Genomic DNA, 20,419 nt, shown 5'->3' on the forward strand with positions numbered 1-20,419 from the left:
CGGGGTGTGGCTGCCCCCCGTATCCGAGGCCCCGCCCCGCGCCCGCCCGCGCGTCTCCCCGCGGCGGGGGCGGCCGGGGAACAGAGAGACGATGGTGTCTCCGCCCCTCGCGGCGCTGCCCTGCGGAAGTGACGCGCGGGCGGGCGCAGCGCTGCGCGCGGCGGCCATGGGCAGGAAGGAGCGCGGTGAGCGGGGCCGGGGAGCGGCGCGGGCCGGGCCGGGGAGGGCGGACCTGGGGCGGCTCAGTCACGGCTCCCGCTCTGCTCCCAGATAAGAAGAAATCCAAGAAGCGCCATTACGATGACGACGAAGACGATGAGGACGAAGGTGCCGGGAAGGAGCCGCAGGAGGCGGTGCCGTCGGCGGCGGGGAAGCAGGTGGAGGAGAGCGGCACCAAGGTGGACGAGTACGGCGCCAAGGACTACCGGCTGCAGATGCCGCTGAAGGCCGACCACAGCTCCCGGCCCCTCTGGGTGGTGCGTGCGGGGAGCGGCGGGGCCGCTGCCGCCGGGTGCCCCGGGGTGGGACGTGCCGGGGCCGGGATCGCTGCGGGACACGGACAGGGCTGGGCAGGGGGAGAAACCGGGACTGCTGCGGAGTCAGGCGGGGAGCGCAGGGCGGAGAGCCTCGGGCGCGCCTGGAGCGGGGTTGGATGCCGTGCGGGGACAGGAGCCCCGGCAGTGCCCAGGGGATTGATTGCTGCAGCCCCGGCGGTGCCCAGGGGATCGCTGCAGCCGCGGCAGCCTCCAGGCGGGGTCCCCGCTGGTCCGGGTGCTGCGGACCGGGCACAGCCGCAGCTCAGCCAGACGTCTCGGGGAGAGCTGTAGAGCAGCGCGTTGCCTGGTGACACGAGAGGGATCTGTCACTGCAATAATACAATAGCAGGATTTGTGTGTTGCAGTGAAACGGCTTTAAGACGGGCTGGCCTCATCATCTGTAACTGGTGCCGTTTGTTTTCTGTGCCCTTTGAAAGGGATGTCAGTAAACTTGCCAGTGTGCACCATCTAGGGCAGAGGTGGTTTCCGAGCCAACTTCTGCACGGTGCCTGTCACCAGGTGCTGTACAGGCACCTGGGGCTGTGACACGCGAGTGCTGCCTTTCATTCATGTATTCATTTATTCTGTGTAAAATGAGCAAGCAGTTTTGTTGTTCCAGGGGAATGGGGCTGGAAGCTTTCCTCTACTCAAGCAATTTCTGTAGCATTAAAAAAGAAGGAATACCCCCAGCGTGTCAGTCTGGAAAAACTTTATTGATCTGGGTGGGGTTTACTCACAGAGCCATGGAAGGAACATGGATAAATTAATTCCTGGACCATTTTTAGAAGACAAAAGTTACATGTCTATTCCTTTTCTTTTAACTTCATTATGAAATTCAGTACAACTAACAGTGTTGTGCCTTCAGCATTTGTTTATTTCTCTAGGCTCCCGATGGCCATATATTTTTGGAAGCCTTTTCTCCAGTTTACAAATATGCCCAGGACTTTCTGGTTGCCATTGCTGAGCCTGTGTGCAGACCCACCCATATTCACGAGTACAAGCTGACTGCTTACTCTCTCTATGCTGCTGTGAGTGTGGGCTTGCAGACAAGTGACATCACTGAGTATTTGCAGAAACTCAGCAAGACTGGTGTCCCAGATGGAATAATTCAGTTTATCAAGGTAAGGCTATTCTACTGGCATTGGAAATACCTCTGTTTCTACTAAGGAATTCCTTTCCTGCTGCCTCTGCCTAATTGATTTATTATTTTTTAATCATTCATCACTTTTAACTGTCTTATTCTTCTGTCATTGTTTCAAGAGAATTTTTTTTCTGTCTTTTTGCATAGGATATTGCTGCACACATACTATTTTTGTAATATAGCCTTCGTGGAGTTTATAAAAAGTACATTTAAACATCTATGTAGATAATTTCAGCCAGTACAACTTGTACATGGGGAAAGTTTCCTCAGATTTGCTCTGGAGGAAAACTGAGAATGTAGGAAGCAGTCTGTAATAGTGTGGGACTATAAGACAGCCTGCCTTATCCTGCGAGTGTGTTCTCACAGTCTTGGAAACAGTTTGAGATGAGGTATAAAAAGTGAGTATCTGTGCCTGATCTCCTGTGTGAGATGATGTGAGCATCTTCTGAAAATAGCTTTTCAGGTTTGTTCCATGAGCATAACAGCAGTGCAAGTAAATGTTTTGCGGTAAGGTGCTTGCCCACAAAGACCTAAAGCCATTGCAGTGTTTGGTCCTAAACATGGAATCTCTCTTTTGCATGTTCCTGATGACTGCTCTCTTTGTAGCTGTGCACCGTCAGCTATGGGAAGGTGAAGCTGGTTCTGAAACATAACAGGTGAGTGGCTTCTTCCTTGGCTTCTTGTGGCAGCAAACCCTCCAAATGCACAGGAGGGAGGGAGTGAGTGCTCTCAGGAGCTCTGCACTCTCACAGCTGCCAGCTGAGTGTAGCAGCTCTCAGGCATCACTTTCACAGCTTTTGGGAATATTTAATACGTTAGCTGACAAATTGTGTTTGGCTGCCCTGAGCTAGTGCTGGTTGTTATCACATTTTTAAAAGTAGGTTGCAAACTTGATATTGTAGTTGGTTTATTGCTTGGACTTGTAATATGTCTTTTGAAGTTTTCAAATCATTTGGGAAAGATAAGTAAATCCAGTGGCAAGAGATGGGTGCTTGTGTTGGTGTTGGATCTGATTTGTTTTAAAGCTAGAGGATAATGCGGGAAGGGGTCTGGAGAAGTCAGCACATATTCTAACTGTGATCTCCAACCAGCGTCATCACTGAGGAATCTCCAGGATGCATCAGTTTTAAATTTTTAGGTGGTTTGTTTTGGAAGTTTGGGGTTTTGTCTTTTGGGCTTTTGTGGTGATGTGGACAGGTATTGAAAACAGTACATTTGGTGTTTTCACAAACTCACCTCAGTTCAGTCAAATCAATTTACTTCATTTCCTGTGTCACAAATAAGATGTGTATGTGAGAGATCTGTGTGGGCATTTCTGCTGGAGTTTGCCACTCAGGTTAGAGAACATTTGAGTAAGGAGGGATGACTGCACAGTACATGATGCTTTTGGTGTGAGGCATCTGTTAAAAGTTTTGATTGTCATAACATCTTTATTTTTAAATTAGCACCCCAAGACTGGATGCTTGAGCGTGCATCTAGTTATGCATCTATGCCACTCTTCCTGTGAATTATTCAATTGATGAATTCATAAAAATGTTTTCCTTTATTCTTTCATTGTAGGTATTTTGTGGAAAGTACCCACCCTGATGTCATTCAGCAGCTTCTGCAAGACCATGTAATTAAAGAATGTCGCCTGAGAAATGCTGAGGGTGAAGAGACAGAGCTGATTACAGAGACATTCACAAGTAAATCAGCGGTATGTCCAGCCATAGTCTAAAATTACTGCACTGACTGGAGGTAAACTCTTGAGTAGTTTGGAGTTGCTGTTGTTTTGTTGTTGCATCAGCTGCATTTGCCAGTAACAAACTCTGCCTCTTTAATGAGCCCGAATTTGGGGGGAAGAGGGGAGCCAGAGTGTGTCTCTAATGAAACTTATGGTGAAAATTCATGTTCCTCTATTTCAGATTTCCAAATCTAGTGAAGGTGGCCTTGGTCCATCAACTTCACAGGCAACAGATGCTCAGAATAAGCCAGATGTCCCAGCTGACTTATTTGAGTTTTATGAACAGATGGACAAAGATGAGGAGGAGGAGGAGGAAACGCAGACGGTGTCTTTTGAAGTCAAGCAGGTATGAATCTTGCACAGAAGCACATAAGCATGAGAACTTACTAGGAACGACTGTGGCTCTTTGTTTGGTAGAGGAGATCACTGGAAGTCATTAACATTTCTTTCCTTTTACCTTCCAAAGTTTAGAATCTTAGAGAGTGGCAGTGTGGGTGTTCTTTCCCTGCCTGCAGAGCACAGTGCTCACAGGCCCAAGAGGCTCCAGGGACTTAGGGAGGTCCCCATCACATGTGGCTGAGTATTACTTAGTTCAAGATGAGAATTCAGTGGAGGCTGCTTTCAGAGAGCTTATTTTTTTTCTCTCCTGCTTTTGGTTTGTAATTCATGGTTGCAGAAGGAACACTTTCTTGCTGGTTCCAATTTCATCACTTGAGAAGGGGAGCTGGAGGTTGGAGCACAGTCCTTGTTTGACCTTTAGAGAGCTTCCACAGAACTTCTCAACTTGGTTTTGGACTTGGTGATTCTAATGATGCCTTAGTAGGGGAAAAAGGAATTTAGAAAAGGATAACTTAGTTGCTGTTTTGGTTATTTGGAAAAAGCCAACCCGAACCAACAACCTCTTGGTGACTGATTCAGCCTGTCATTGTCTTGGAAGAACTTCCATACAGGTCATGGAGGTTTTCAGGGTAACAGATGTGCAGCTTTGTGTAAAGCAGAGAACCTTTCCTGTCTGTTACTGAACTCTTCGTTGCAGGACTTCAGGGTGTAGTTTAGTCATTGCTAGGCCAGCAGCAATCTGAGCTGAATGTGTCATGTTTTTCTGTCTGCCTAAAGAGCCCTCTCTGATTTTACTGTTGTTCAAAGTGTTTTGTGGGCTGGGATAATCACTGGTAAAGTTTCCAGAATAAGACTTCATAAGCATAAAAAATAAATGTAACTTCACTTGGTACTATGTAATCTAGTTGTTTTTAGGGAAAAGAAATTAACTCAGATGTGGAGAATTTATCAACTGAAGCTTTGTTTCCTCTTCAGGAGATGATTGAAGAACTTCAGAAGCGTTGTATCCATTTGGAGTACCCCTTACTAGCAGAGTATGATTTCAGAAATGATTCTGTGAATCCTGATATCAATATAGATCTGAAACCTACTGCAGTCCTCAGGCCTTATCAAGAGAAAAGCCTAAGGAAGATGTTTGGGAATGGACGCGCCAGGTCTGGTGTTATTGTCTTGCCGTGTGGTAAGTTTCTGTGTTGGTGCTTAGACAATTTGTTTTGTATTTGCCTGTAGTAAAGAAAATTCCAAAGGTGACAGCTGCCTGGATTTCAGGCTGCAGCAGGGACTGTTCTGGTCCCAGTGTGCAGAGTCCTGGTGGCTTTTATTGAGCTGGTGGTGAGGCTGTGCTGAGGGAGAGCCGGGTCACAGAGCTGTCGGTGTCCTGGCAGGGGCTGGGGAGCAGCCGTGGTGCCTTCACAGTGCCAGTCCTGCTTCTGCTGTGCCCTCTGCCACCTCTGCTCATCTTCCTGTGAAATGGAAAGCTGTTGGCATTGGAATTTGTTCCTTGAATGGGAATGGGCGAACTGGGGGGAGCTGGGAATACAGAGGTGGCATAAAGGCGTGTCCAAGGAAGGAAAGATCTTGAGTGTACAGGTGCTGGGCAGGAGAGTTTGAGGAAGAAATGAGGGCAGCCAGAAATCTGGGACAGCCTACAGAAAACAGGGGAAGAAGGAGCAAACAGGGGGCTGTGTGCCAATGCCCTCAGTATTGGGGGAGGAGGGGGCACATGGGACCTGTGATGAGAGCCTGAGAATGTGTGAGGGATGCTGGGAGAAGTGTGAAGGATGGGAAGATTTAAGGATTTGCTCCCTGATGGAATGTATGGCAGAGACAGAGGAATAGAAGCAGCCCTAGGGAAGCTTTCTGTAGCCACCTCTAATTTAACATTCTTTTGAAATTAAAAAGCATTAAAATGATTGCTTCTAATTGTCAAAGCCATTGTTTGCATTATTTTCTTGAGGAAATACAGTTGTGTCCTGTAGATAATCCAGCTGCACTTTTAAGAAGCGAGTACTTGATCTCTTTATGACTATTGTAGCAAAGAAACAACAAAGAAATTCCCTTTGCATGATTTCATATCCTCTCAAGATTTTCCTTTGCTCTTTGGCTTTGTTTCCTCCCGCTCCCGTGGTGTCTGAGAGATGCCTAACGAGTGTCACTGCTGCTGCCTGCAGGTGCTGGCAAGTCCCTGGTGGGGGTGACGGCGGCGTGCACCGTGCGCAAGCGCTGCCTGGTGCTCGGCAATTCCGCCGTGTCGGTGGAGCAGTGGAAGGCCCAGTTCAAGATGTGGTCCACCATCGACGACAGCCAGATCTGCCGCTTCACCTCTGATGCCAAAGACAAGCCCATTGGCTGCTCTGTTGCCATCAGCACCTACTCCATGTTGGGGCACACGACAAAAAGGTCTTGGGAAGCAGAAAGAGTAATGGAGTGGCTTAAAAGTCAAGAGTGGGGCCTTATGATACTGGATGAAGTCCATACCATTCCTGGTAAGGAAAAGGTGTGCAAACCTTCCATGTTGCACACATTGTTAATGTCCTTCTCTTCTTGTAGAAGTGGTGGTTTTTTGCTGTTCTTGTCATGATTAATGTAGTGAATAAACCCATGGCTTAGGGGTTTGGAACAAGTAAACTGCCTAATTCTACTTTTTTTTTTCCTTTTTTCCCCTCTGATACTACATAGTTTAACTGACCACTAGTTTTCTGAACCCTTCAAATTAGACACTGTGTTTTCTCTAATAGCAGTGTAAAGTAAAAGTTCCTCCATGTAGGTTGATAAAGTGCTCTTAAAATACCTGAATTACCTTTGCATAATTTTGCTGTAGACATAATTGAACAGGAGAGGAATTCATCTGCCTTCTTCTCCTAGATGCAGTGGCACTGCAGGCCAGCTTTTAATGCCTATGAGTAACCATAGTGATTAACATCCAGAAATAACTGCTGTCTTTGAAATTGCCATGTAATTGAGATCCGTACTCCTGGAAAGCAATAATGTGCTATTAAAGTGTCTGTGGAATAATCCTGGCTAAAAAAACACCCAAGATTCTGTTAGCTGTTCTTCCTTATTCTTATTTGAATATATTTTGGTGTCTACAGAAGTAGACCTTGGTGATTAATTGCCATTTTATCAAAGTAGCATACTGGCACTGTTCTGTCATTTGTTCTTGCTTGGTTTCATAGAAATGAAGGTACAGCAAGTCCTCTGTGATTTCTAGCAATACTAAAGATGAGTAATTCTGCCATATCCTGCATGTCCTGAATGTGGCAGACGGCCAAGAATCCTTGTGTCATAGTTCTTGCTAGGAACCCAAACCAAAGCATGTAACCTGTGCATATATTAATTTTCTCTTGGGGAATGGAAAATAATACAAAAGGTTTACTGAGATTTTTCAGAGTGTACTTGACAATGCAAAGTAAAGCTGCAATCACTGTGCAGTTTTGCTGTAACACTGAGTTTTTAGGAGTGTGTGCGCAATGGGGTACAATTCCCCAATGCTGTGCTTGCCTTATGCTCAGGAGTTGATGAAAATGTCTTTTAAAGGTTGCAGTATTTATCTTCTGAAACCATTCAGGAAAGTTAACAAACAATTCGTCTTGGATTTTTTAGCAAAAATGTTCAGACGTGTGCTCACTATTGTCCAAGCTCACTGTAAACTGGGGCTGACTGCTACCCTGGTCAGAGAAGATGATAAAATTGTTGACCTGAACTTCCTGATTGGACCAAAGCTCTATGAAGCCAACTGGATGGAGCTGCAGAACAATGGCTACATTGCTAAAGTCCAGTGTGCTGAGGTGATGCTCTGCTTTTTGGTACTCTTAGTGTTTATTTAGTATGCTTATAAAGTTGAGAAAAATTCTTGCAGCTTTTATAAAAAAGAATGATGACAGAAATTTTAAAACACTTAAGAAAACACCTGCTTATTTCAAGCCTGAGCATATGAGGGTGAAACTTAAAAAGGTAGGACTGGGTCTCACCATTCTTTCTAGTATACAAATGTGATCTCTGTTCTTTCCAGCATATGGATGAGAGGTAAGTCTGGTATCAAAAGAGGTGAAAATCTTTCATACAGGCACATTAGAATGTTAAAGTAATCTTTCTGGAAAGCCTAATTCAGTGTATTATCTCTGATAATTGACATGGAAGATACTTAGGGAAGAGTATAACTTTTTCCAAGCTGTTATTTACAGTGTTTCCCTGTAAGCATTAGGGGATTGCTTTTTCATGAACTTATTTGGTCTCCTGTTGAATGGAAGTAAAGTTTTAGCAGCTGCAATGCATTATGGTAGAGTTTGGGTTTTTTTGTCTTTGTGTTGTTGTTATTGTTGTGGTGGTTTATTTTAAGCCTGTCTTGCTAATTTCATGCAGTTCTCCCTAGCTCTGGTACTGGAATAAAATATGCAAATGTAGGTCAGCTGTTCTCCTTTTGAACACTGTGCAAACTGGAGGTTGTAGAAGGGAAAAAAACCACTGCTTTGAACTCATAGAATGCAAGTGAAAAGCACCTAGAAAATAAACGTTGAAGGGGAGTAACCAGTCCTCAAATTCAGGTTTGCATTTAGGAACTTTGGTTAGTTCTGCTAAGCAAAATTCTCAGTCCCTGAACTGCCCTTTAGTCATTAAAAATGAAGCATGGTCTACCTTTTATTGTGAATGATGGGGAAATTCTGCAAGTTTCTATTCCTTAGGCCAGTGTTTTGAACTAACATTTGATGCCTCTACCAGAAGTAAAGAAGAAAAAGCCCAATGTTGAGTCCAGTATGTGCACAACTGCTTTGGATATTTGTTTGGATTGCCTTGAGGAGTAGCACTATTAATCAACTTGGTTTATTCCCCTCAGCCAGGAAAGGTGTCTGGCTCACTCTTCAAGTGCAGTTCTTCCCAGGTGGCTGGAGAGGGCAGTGCTGATGTCTCATAGGGCAGGTCGTGGTTATTGAAGGTGTTGCTCTTTCCCTGCTCTAAAAGAGAAAAATGAGCACAGTTTAAAAAGTTACACAAAGTTCTAAAAAAGACAACAAACCTGCTCTTTACCTGTTTTTTACGAGTTTTGTAATTTACAAATAATCCCTTTCTGAGCAGGCATACTAAGTCTTTGGCTTGGAGTGCCTGTCTTGCAAAATGTAAAATGAAAATACAAAATACATGTGTTTGCCGTGCAGTCAGAGGCATTGAGCAATAGATGAAAATTTTTACCACAGTAAAATATTCAGTATTTGTATCTCATTGTCACTTTGATGTAATTGTCTTCTGGTTCAAGAGTTTTAAGTATTTCATGTAGACAGCACACAATAACAACAGAGCCTATTCAGTGCATGAATTTATTTTAATGTAGTCAGAGGATAATGAAAGCATCATCTGGCATTTAAGTCACTGGAAAAAATACTTTGAAACAAAAAATTAGGTCTTATCAGTACAGAACAATTAATGTTGTTTAAATAAACTCCTCTAAATTGTCATAAACTTCCTTAGCTGAATGGTGGTTATGAAAGAGGCTTTTCTCTGTGGTAGTTTGTTAATTTCTATTGTGCAATGGATATGAGGGAATAACTCGTGTACAGCAGAGTGAATGTTTCCCAAATTATATCCCCTATGGATAGTGTCAGATGTTATCAATAGTGTCACTTCATTGGCTTAAACTAGATAATTTCTTCTTTTTTCATGCTACAGTAGAAAAAATAAACCTAGGCTTGTTGAAGTACTATGGTTGTTGTTTACATAATAGAAGAGTTGCTTAGGTGTCCTGGGGTGATGTTATTGTCTGTTGAAAACTTCTAATCAGGCCTAGTGTTTTGGAAATTCTAGACTCAATAGCTGTGGATATATGGAGAAAGATGGGTGAGTTTGTTCTGTAATGAAGACAAAACATGTCTCAGCTTTCAGAATATGGATGAAAATGAGTCTTTATGGGAAAAAGCTTTGACTGCTGTGAGTGGGAGACTACACAGTTCATTCCCTTAATTACTGCTTTGTAGGAAATAGTAGTATTTAGTAAATTATTTAAGTGTGAACATGAAGTAACTGTCTTTCAGTCTTGTTCCAGTTCTACTGCCTATTTCTGTCATGGATCTCAATGCCAAAGCATTTTGTAAAAACAGATTTTAGTGATGCAGGAGACTTCAGTGACTGATAGCTTTCCTTTTGGTACAGAAATGACTGTGTTTACATGTGTAACCTGCCCTATACAGAAAGTCCTAATGCATTACCAGCCCCCAATATGTTTTCAACTCCCACTGGGATTAAATAAGTAAATAATGGAGTGTTACCTTGTGTATGTGTTTTGTAATTGTAGGTATGGTGCCCAATGTCACCTGAATTTTACAGAGAATATGTAGCTATTAAAACAAAGAAAAGGATATTGCTCTACACCATGAACCCAAATAAATTCAGAGCCTGTCAGTTCCTGATTAAGTTTCATGAGCGACGGAATGATAAAATCATCGTCTTTGCTGACAACGTGTTTGCACTGAAGGAATATGCAGTCAGACTTGGGAAGTAAGTGTTCAGCCAGTGATGGCACTGTTGTTTTCCTCCTTCCATGACAATTTCCTTGCAATCTCACAGCTTTCAGTAGTCTTTGATATTTTATGTAATGCTGTAACTCCATTCCTCCTGCATAAAAAGCTCGGGAGGGTATTTTTGGATGGACCTTACTGGCACTGCAGCATGATTTTGGTGTTTGAAAAGAGTCTCTGTTTGGCATTTGTTTCAGAAAAGTTTACATCCAGGATTTTGTGAAAGATTTAGTATTTTTATTTTATTTTAATTACTAAAATCCAATGGAAAAATGAGGGGGTTTTGGAAATATTGCTAGAACTGTTTCTTTAATGGATGGTAGCTTTCCCTATCTCTCTGAGAGAAAGGTTTTCAAATATATACTCTCTGGATTTTTCAGGGTGTTCTGAAACCCAGGGACGACTTCTTCAGGTTTTCAAAAGTTCTTACCCTTGTCTAAAAAAACTAAGAGAGGCTTTTTTGGTATTTGTGCTGTACTAGTGCACTGCCTAGAAGTGCAGTAATTGTTTAATAAATTAAAGGACATTTCTCCCTAGAGCTCCGTGATTACCTTAAATGACTGTAACATGAGTGCAGTTATGGGATGTTGTGCAAACAGGGTTTAATGAGGGGTCAGCATCAGTCTGTTGGTAGGATTTGGAGAGGGATGGTCAGGGAGAGTTTAACAGGATCAGGCATAGAGCAATTTTTGGGGAACATAACCTTATAAGCTGGCCTCATCCTTTCTTTGATAAGGCCAAATAATGCCTTGCTTGCTGGAAGCTGTGGGGCATTTTGATGGTGTATGATTTCATGTCTAGGAATTTCAGCAGTATTCCTTAGCAAAACCACAAACAAGCCTTACACTTTCCAAAATTCATGGTCAGTTCTGACTGCATGTTAAGGGGCCGTGTGGTGCTGGCATGCTGTGACATCAAATAGCAAGCAGAGCTAATGGTGTTGGATGAATTCCAACACCCGTGGTCTCTTTCATCAGTTTTTTAATCTGTCTGGACAGAGATTAGCTGTAATGATGCCTCTGGAATGTCTCTAGCAGTGTTCAGTGTGGCACAGACAAAGCCTTTAGCACAGGCAATGCTGGGGGGCAGGGGATGCTCTGGGGCACAGCAGTTGTAAGTGGGGTAGATGCTGTGGAAGCGTGGCAGGAAAACCAGTTGAAGAAATAGTAGGTGGCCCCTTTTTATGTTCTAGAGGGAATTCTGTGTTTCTCACATCACTTATGGAGCTCCAGGTTATCCAGCTGTCACTGTTAGAAAGAAAGCACAGGCTTGCTGTGCTGGACAAAGGTGAGGTTTGTTTTAGCTGGAGGTTTTTTGCTGTGAGCAGGCTAAACCAAAGGGAACTGTTAGTTTGTGTAGGGCAGGAACTCTGTGTGTGGAGGAGAGAGCAGCCCCATGGGTAGGGCAGGAGTGCTGTGGCTGTGTGTCCAGCAGGAGAGAGCAGCCCCGTGTGTCCAGCAGGAGTGCTGTGGCTGTGTGTCCAGCAGGAGTGCTGTGGCTGTGTGTCCAGCAGGAGTGCTGTGGCTGTGCCCAGCAGGAGCACAGCTCGCAGTGCCCTTCTCATCGCCTGACAGGAGCCTGTGGGCTGGGTGGGCTCCCCCATGGGGGGAGAGGTGGCCACGGTCTGGCTGCCTCTGCTGGCTCCTCCCTTAACGCCCTTGCCCTTGGTAGTGGGAAAGACCATGCACATGACAGGAATTACTTTGTCGGCAATTTTTGGGGCCAGAGAATCCAGATTTGCTCAGCCAGCTTTCCCTCTGTCATGATTCTGTCATCCAGAATAGCTCATGTACTGCCTGGTTTCACTGGTGTTAGGAATATGTTTAAATCACTGTTTCTGAAGGACTGTGCCTCTGTGGTTTTATCAGTTATGTCAGTTAATGGCAGAGGAATCTGTCTTTGCAAATCCCTCAAATGTCTTTTCGCAGTGAGGAAAATGAGTCGTTAAAAAAAGAATCCATTTAGCACTTAATGTTCTAGATTCAGAAAAGTTCTCAGGAATGCCAGTGAATCACTGTCAAGTAGGATCTGGGCAAGCTGAAATGAAGGATTGATAGGCAGGAGTTCAGGATTCTGTTCTTAATACAAAATGTATTTGAATGCCTTCTTTGGTCTTAAGGAAAGGAAGGCTCAAAAATTTAGTTTCAGTTTAAATCTGCCATTTAATTTCACAATTTAAATAATACATGAAATTTGAAATAAGACTTAAGGTATTACTGAATATTACTAATTGAATAATGAAGATATTTTTTCAGAATTGATTCATTTGCTAGTTTCATTTTTTATCTGTTTTTTTTTTTCTAAAAGTCTGCTTAAATACATTAAATAGGAGAATTAGATTAGAGATTACTATGATTGTTTGGTAAAAAACCCTAGAATAAAGTTTGTAGCAAAGAAAGCAAGAGGAGTCAGTGATTAGTTGATAAGAAGAGAAAACCTAAGACCATGCACTGCCATATTTATGTTCAGCCATGATCTATGTGCAATATTAAATGGAAAATTTGAGCTTAGTTCCATGTGTTAGAAATAATTTATGGAATTGTGAGCAAAATGGTAATTGGAAAATTTAACTCCTATTGTTTGGAGATGCTTTGGTAACCTTAATTTGGAAAAGTAGTACAACAGATGACAAAGCAATGGCAGTGCTATCCTGCATGCAGCTCACTGTTTTTGTGTGGGCTTTGCTCTTAACTTTTTGTTTTTTTAACTCTGGTTAGGCAGAAGTAAAACAGCCAGACACTGGAAAATTCACAGCAGTCCAAGTTACTCATGAAGTCTGTGAGTGACTGAGTTTGTGTGAGCCTTTGGGATTGAAACATTAAATGTTCCATGTAATTCATTGTCAGACATCAGAAACCATAGGTGAAATGCCCTGTGAGCTGCTCATGAAATGTTTGAGGCCTTTGCATCATTTCAGTAAGCCCAGAAGGTATTAGAAGGTATTAGAGGGTTAGTCTCAAAAGCAGAAATCATTTTCCCAGAACAACACCCAGCAGCCCATTTGTGACACCCAGCATATCCTTGATAGAAAAGCCTGTATTTTCAAGTGTTTAAACAGAAAGCAAAGGTTGCAGCTGTAAATGTGCTAACTCAGTACATTTGAGGAAAAAAATGTCTTTAACAGCTGCCTTCAGTCTTTCATGTAGGCTTAGCCAATGTATTCAGTCTGTTGATATGCAGCTTCATTGGTGCACGTAATTGCAAAGCATTTGTAACTGTCAGAATTTCTTTCTGGCTGACTGGGCTGCTGCAGAGGGTTCCACAAACCCCTGGGCAGCTGCCATAAAGAGTCAAACAAGATAGAAGTAAACTGATATCTGTACCAAAATCTGCTTTGTTTTAATTTCTGCTCAAAGATGTCCTGCACTCCTTCCTATGGTACCTCATAAGAAATGAGTGAGAAATCTTCAATTTATTTTACTTGTATATGTTGTGTTCTTTTCAGACCCTATATCTATGGTCCTACTGCACAAGGGGAAAGAATGCAAATTCTACAGAACTTCAAGCACAATCCAAAAATCAACACTATTTTCATTTCCAAGGTGAGGGAGTACATTCACTGTGTCCTTGTGCCTATCTTTGGAGTCAGCTTTAAGAGTCAGCTGCCCATGCCTGGTGTGCATTTGACATCTGCATATCACAGCTCACGAAGAAAGCTGTGCTTTGGCTTTGGTGTTGGCTGAGGAGATGTGGAAATAAGAGAGTGCTCAGGGGTGCTGCTCTGTTGCAGGTAGGGGACACGTCCTTTGATCTGCCAGAGGCCAATGTTCTCATCCAGATCTCATCCCACGGGGGCTCACGGAGGCAGGAGGCTCAAAGGCTGGGCCGAGTGCTGAGAGCCAAGAAAGGTAAAGGAGGTGGTGCTTGGGCTCTGGGTCTTGGATCACAGCAACCTGGAGCAGGGGAAACTGGATGTTCATGAGGCTTCCTTATACTGTCCTTAGGTTTTAGTCAAAGAGAATATACCTATATACCAGTGAATAAAAATTACTCATCTTCTGGGTCAGTAAACTTAGTGATGAGAAAACTTCTAAAGGACAAAGAAAACTGACTTTCTATGGCAATTCTCTCACTTTTTCATTCCTTGATATTTTCTTAAACATGCAATTGTTTGTGTAGGAAAACAGTATTTTTCTAAGAAGCAAGCCTCTAGAAATCACATTTTTGACACTGTAGATTACTTGCTTTTAAAAATTGGATTTGGTTTTTGACTAGTGTGTTTTTGTAAAACATGGCCAAAGGAATTTTTTTTTTGTTTAGAACAATTACTGCTAAAATACTTCCTACTCAGACTTAAGCTCTGTAAATACTTATTTTAATACAAGCAGTTTGTATATTTTATATATATTAATATTTTAAAACAATTTTGTGGAGACAAGTTACTTAAGTACCTGTTTTCAGTGTTTATTCTGTGGTTGTTCTTTGTTGCAGTGTTCCAAATGAAACTATTCACTGAGTGCTTTTGTCTCTTAGGCATGGTTGCAGAGGAGTACAATGCCTTTTTTTATTCCCTTGTATCCCAAGACACTCAGGAAATGGCATATTCAACAAAACGACAACGGTTTCTTGTAGATCAAGGTTATAGCTTCAAGGTAACTTGCTCCTCCTATTTATTATACTTGAGGACTAAGAATGTAATTTTCGTATTGTTTAGTGGTAGTATTTGGTCCAGTACTTGAGAATTCTGGTTGTGGAATGCATTAATGAAGGTTTTTCTTTTCACTTTTTGTTTAGGACTTACTTTCTTCTTGCCATCTTTCAATAGGTTCATTCTTTGCCTTTTAGCCAAAAGATAACTGGAGGAATACGTTTTTGCTCAATCCAAAGCTTGTCTTTGCTTCTTAAATATCAGCCTTATTACAGTTTTCTGCTTGGAGTGCACTGCTAGCTGGGTTTTTTTGGTTAGCTAATCAGTTGCCTTTGCTACTGTATTTTTTTTTATTTTAGAGACTAAATGTAGGATATACTAAATTTTAAACCAGTTGCAGAAGAATTCTGTATATTAAAGAATTAGGGGTAACTTTTAAACAGAGCATCAGTTGGACAGCTTAAAAGATGAGGCAGTGGGAATTCTTTCCATTCTATGAATCATGCTAGCACTGTTTTGCAACCAGAGCTGGAAACAGGCAAATACAATTTAAAATGGATTTTTGTGACTCCTTTTTCTTTATTTTTGAAATGACCATAGCACATATACTCCTAAATAAACAAGGAGTACCATGGTGTTCCTTTAGCCATGCTGGACTGATTCCTTCCATTAATGGATTCTTTGAGCTTGGACATTTTCTCAGGAAAACATCCTTTTTCAGACTAGATATTCCCACAAATAACAGCCCACAGCACTGATTATTCATTCCAGTGTTTCCCTGCCCCATTTTTGAAAAATGGTACTTGGCAGCTAATATGGATTTCCTTTTACCTTAAACTTTATTTACAGTGTTTTTGTGATCTGCTCCAACCCAGACTGCTGAGGTAATTAGTTTCTAATTGTATTGACTCAAGAGGTAAGCAGAAAAGATGAGGGGAAACACTACATAATCAATGGTTGAATAGAATGTCTTTCTCAAAACCATGTCAAATGTGACATTTTCAAAATACCTCTGGGTTAAGAAAGTAAGCTGCCTGTTGCAAATCTTTATAACAGAAGCTTGAGATCTTTCAGTTCTTCAGAAGAGGAGCTTTGTCAGCTGCTGGAGGCCATGGCACTGCATTGCCAGTAGGTCACATGTGCCCTGCACCCAGAGTTACCACATGAGTTACTGACACTTCCAAGGAGAACAAACCTAACTGAAGTTACCCAGTGTTGAAGTACTCAAAGGCTGGAAGAGTCCTTTTGCTCTGTGACTGATGCTCTGCTGCAGGTTGCTGCACTGTCTCCCAACAGCTGTACATCTCAATTTGTTAGGAGCTTTTCCCCATTGTCCTGAATGCTTCTTGCTAAAATTCTAAGTCTCTGCAGACCTACTGGATTATTTTTGCCAAATATAAAATACTGGTTCTTAAACTAGACAAATCTAGAGCCTACAGCATGACATCAACCTTGCAGGAAGTTGAATAAATGTCTGAGTTATATGTGCTTTGGTCAGGTTCTTGGTCAAGCTGCTATAAGCAATGTTTAGCTGACATGCTCTGCCCAGAGCTTTTCTTTCTTCTTTCCCTTTTTCCCCCCCCAAAGATTTGTTTTTTGCATTTCCAGCCAGAATATAACAAGAGCTGTGAGTGTATGTAGATATACATCACTCAGCAAGATTTTGTATGTATCTGTGCTATCTGTAGTGTGAGGTTGTTCCAACCAGTGATCAAAGTTGAAGGCAGTTCCAACAGGATATGGAATCAGAAATACTTGTCTTGGTTTTGAATAGCTAACAGTGAGGAGAAGGAGCCCTCACCTTATAGTGTGCTTTGTTTCTTAGGTAATCACAAAGCTGGCAGGTATGGAAGAAGAAGAACTTTCCTTTTCAACCAAAGAAGAACAGCAGCAGCTTCTCCAGAAAGTCCTGCAAGCATCTGACCTGGATGCTGAGGAGGAAGTAGTTGCTGGAGAGTATGGTTCAAAGTCAACTCAGGTAATGAAGAATTCTTTGAAAAGGGTGACCACAGGTGGGACAGAACTGGGCTGTTTTATTTCCATCCAATTCTAAATGTGATGTTGTCATTGATGGCCTGGTATTTTTGTGAAACATTAGAGAACAGATTTGTTTTTTTAATCTGTATTAGCCTTTAGCTGTTGGAATAATTCACTTGTTGGGCACTCAGAAAAAATTCGACATGGAATTTGTGTCCTTCTCCATCATATTTGAAGGAGAAGGTAACAGATCTATCGTTACAGATTTGAAGTAAATATTTTTAAGTCACATGCAATGCAAACATTTTAAGCCTCTGACGCCACCCTAAGCAAGAGTGTGTGCTCCTTGTCGTGCAGGTGTCGCGCCGTGCCGGCACCATGAGCTCCATGTCCGGGGCCGACGACACGGTGTACATGGAGTACCACTCGTCGCGGAGCAAGGCGTCCTCCAACAAGCACATCCACCCCCTGTTCAAGCGCTTCCGCAAGTGACCCCTCACAGGCAGCTCCTTGGAGTGTCACCCGTGTTCTGTCACTGCAGAGATGGAGCTGGAATTTGTGACACGTCCTCTAACTGACTCTTTATGTGCTTCTGTACAGCCACATATTTACATAGCAATGTATGTGCTCTTGTAGGTGAATGGGAAAGCAAAGAAGGAACTAAATCTTACCACGAAAATATTTTTAGGAACTTGAAGATACAAATATGTCACAGCACATGCTTTTTTGTGTGGCACTGTGCTCCTTGTCTTATGCCCTCATTTCCTCATGGCTGGAGGGCAGAAGCATATGGGCCACTTCATTCAAGAGAAGTACTTGTCTGGTTTTCAGGGTAATTAATAGATTTTATTTTTATCAGCTGAAGATCCTTTTTCAGAAGAGTCCTGAAAAGGTTTTGTAAATGAAGTTTGTACTGATGTTTGAGATATTATTTATCTGATTCTTGTGTCTGCTCAACAATATACTGTTTCTCAAAATGCTTAAATAAAATCATTCAGTGAGCTGAACAAATCCTGAGAGGAGCACTTTACATTATATTTTTAAACTGAGAGCTAATTTATACTTGTGACTTTACCTGTATTAAAATTCTAACAAATAGGTCAGAAATACTTTAGAGTTTGAAGACAAGAAGAAAAAGAGACTGTCACCAAAGTAAACTCAAGGACAGCATTAGTAGTAAATACAAAGGAATTCTGTGCTCGTTTTCCTAATTTTTCTTGCTACTCTTGAGAAGTTGCTCAAATAAAAGCTATTTCTCTTGTTATTTATATTCTATTTATTAACCATGCAATAAAACCTTCATAACTGCTAAACAGTGCACTGTCACCACAGAGGTTATTACTGAATCAAAAAGCATTTTGACTTCTCACAAGGTGAGTTGGAAGAATGTGTGAAAGAAAGATTCCTGAGTTTCTTTTTTTTAAAGAAGGCTGCATTATAATTCTAGAAAGCAATAGGGAAATGTTGGTGGTTTGTGGCAGAAGAATGCTTTTTAATGCTTTAAGTAACACCTGTTTAATAATGTAACACGCTACTTGCTGTTGTGTTAAGAGGTGTTATTTCCCTGGTTGTTTGTAGAGCTTTAGGAACGACCTCTGTTGGTTCAAAATAGGTTTGTATAAACGTTTACCATACTGGAAGGAGCATGCATGGTACAGCTATGACAAATGTGCTTCACAAGAATACTGAATTTTCTTTCTTATTAGCAGGAATTCACAAATTGAGAATGTAGAAATATTGGAAGCCTTTAATAATTGAGGACAGATGGTGCTTGGTTTTGGTCTCTGTATCAGAATCAGGTAATTTTTAGAAAGGGAACTGATCTGCCTCAGTTTAAACTTTGTTTAGGCTCTGAGCCTTACCCTGTAACATTTGATTCTTTCTCTCATGCTGTGTCTTCTGCCTCAACCTGAAACCAGCCATGGCAGTGCTGGAGTAGCTTATATGGAAGAGATAATTGTGCAGTATTCTGGTACTGATTTCCTCTCCCCATTTTAAAGCATTATTTACTTCTGATAGTAGTTTGGACCAGCTCTAATGGCAACAGCTAGTAGCAAAATGGTAATTTAGTATCATGGGAGGGGCCTGTGCATAATTCTCTTTTAAAGAGCTTAATGAATTGCTTTGAAACAATTCTCCACCCTTCATAAACTTGAAAAAACTCACAACAACCTACTAAATGCAAATGGCTTAATGCTGATTCCTGTAATTGTGGAATCACTAGTAGTAGTTGGATTTAGGAGTGCAGTAGTTCGTGTGCGGTAAATCGTGACTAATGATGTCACTCCTCTAAGTAATGTGTGTGGGATGCAGTACATTCAGCATCAAGCATAATAATTTTACAAGGTATGAATGACTCCATGCATCAGTGATAGCATCTTGGTATTCACTCTTTAGAATTCATGACCTTGATAAGGTAAAGTGCAGTAATTACTGCCTGCTCGTACTCCAGGCTGCAGCAGCAAGTGGCAGACTGGTGCATTTACTCACCACAGCTGCATTGCTGCACTCTGGCAATGCACCCAAGGGTCACAGACAGCTCCAGATCTGTAATCCCAGCCCTCCAGGAAACTCAGTTGTCCACAGAAGAACAGACTGTGGCAGAAGTGTGATTCAGATTATGACTGATGCCAGAGGCAGGTGAACTCAGGGGTAAGTAAATTATTTCTTGGAAGTCTGTGGAGAGAGGAGGTGTGATTTTCTTGGATGTCATTCAGGTTTCCTTGCTGGCCCCTGCTCCCTGGTCTCCTCCTTGGTCTGAATTCCATACTGAGGAGACTTAATGTTCTTCAGGAATTGTCTTTTTTAGTATTTGCTGTTTGTGTTTCCGATGGGCTGCAACACTGAAGCTTGTGTTTCTGTGCCCTTCCTTCTTGTGGCAAACCAGGAAGTGTCCATACGAAGATAATGCTTGAAGGGTGCTGCTGTTGCTCATTAAAATGGCATTCTAGACTAAAAGTGCAGTGATGATGGGGTGGCAATTTCACAGTGCTCACCCAAGCACCAGACTACAGCCAGTTTCTGTTTCTGTGTCTCCTTATGCCCTCCTGATGCCCATTTTTCGTAATGCCATACTTTACATGTTTTAAAACTGCACTTCAAGGCAAGTGGTTCTCAGTATAACTTAGTGGCATATGCCCTGGGAGGCACAGGGCAAGGATCTCAATCTGTGAGAAGTCTGCAGGTAGAACTGAATTCTTTACAGTTGATTCATGGGTTTTTATCAAGGACTGAACAGTGTCACAGCAGCATTGGCTTGCTTGTTCTCATACCTTCTTTTTCTACAATTTTTAATTAGTATTTAACCCGTGAAGTTCAGATTTGTCCTATTTTCAGGACAAAACAGGAATTTAGAGAGCATTTAAAATTCCAAAGAAGTGGCTTCACAACCTGAAAGGATCTTTCAGAAGATGTGCTTGAGGACAGTCACAAAAGGCAAACAATTATGACTAACTGTAGGGCTTTTTTAGTGAAAATGTTTTAAACTACCCTGAAATTTTTTGTTTAATTTCTGACAATGCAACCCTTTTTCAGCTTTTCTTTGCAAATGTTCTGAAGAGCGTATCTGTGTAGTCCTAGCTGAAAATGTTGGGCAAAGTTAAATGCCTC

General features: G+C 42.1%; 1 protein-coding gene across 1 annotated transcript; it reads left to right on the forward strand.

Moving 5' to 3' along the window:
• The first annotated feature begins 44 nt into the window (after positions 1-44).
• Positions 45-18,074, forward strand: ERCC3 (ERCC excision repair 3, TFIIH core complex helicase subunit). The gene is made up of 15 exons (XM_005485187.4): positions 45-185; positions 271-476; positions 1,421-1,657; positions 2,284-2,333; positions 3,238-3,373; positions 3,582-3,746; positions 4,715-4,919; positions 5,911-6,225; positions 7,343-7,527; positions 10,023-10,225; positions 13,691-13,787; positions 13,976-14,093; positions 14,719-14,837; positions 16,659-16,811; positions 17,168-18,074. The coding sequence occupies exons 1-15, from the start codon at positions 92-94 to the stop codon at positions 17,300-17,302; spliced, it is 2,418 nt and encodes an 805-aa protein (XP_005485244.2). The 5' UTR covers positions 45-91; the 3' UTR covers positions 17,303-18,074.
• The last annotated feature ends 2,345 nt before the right edge of the window (positions 18,075-20,419 follow it).

The sequence above is a fragment of the Zonotrichia albicollis genome, chromosome 10, assembly GCF_047830755.1.
Source record: "Zonotrichia albicollis isolate bZonAlb1 chromosome 10, bZonAlb1.hap1, whole genome shotgun sequence".
Taxonomy (NCBI): domain Eukaryota; kingdom Metazoa; phylum Chordata; class Aves; order Passeriformes; family Passerellidae; genus Zonotrichia; species Zonotrichia albicollis.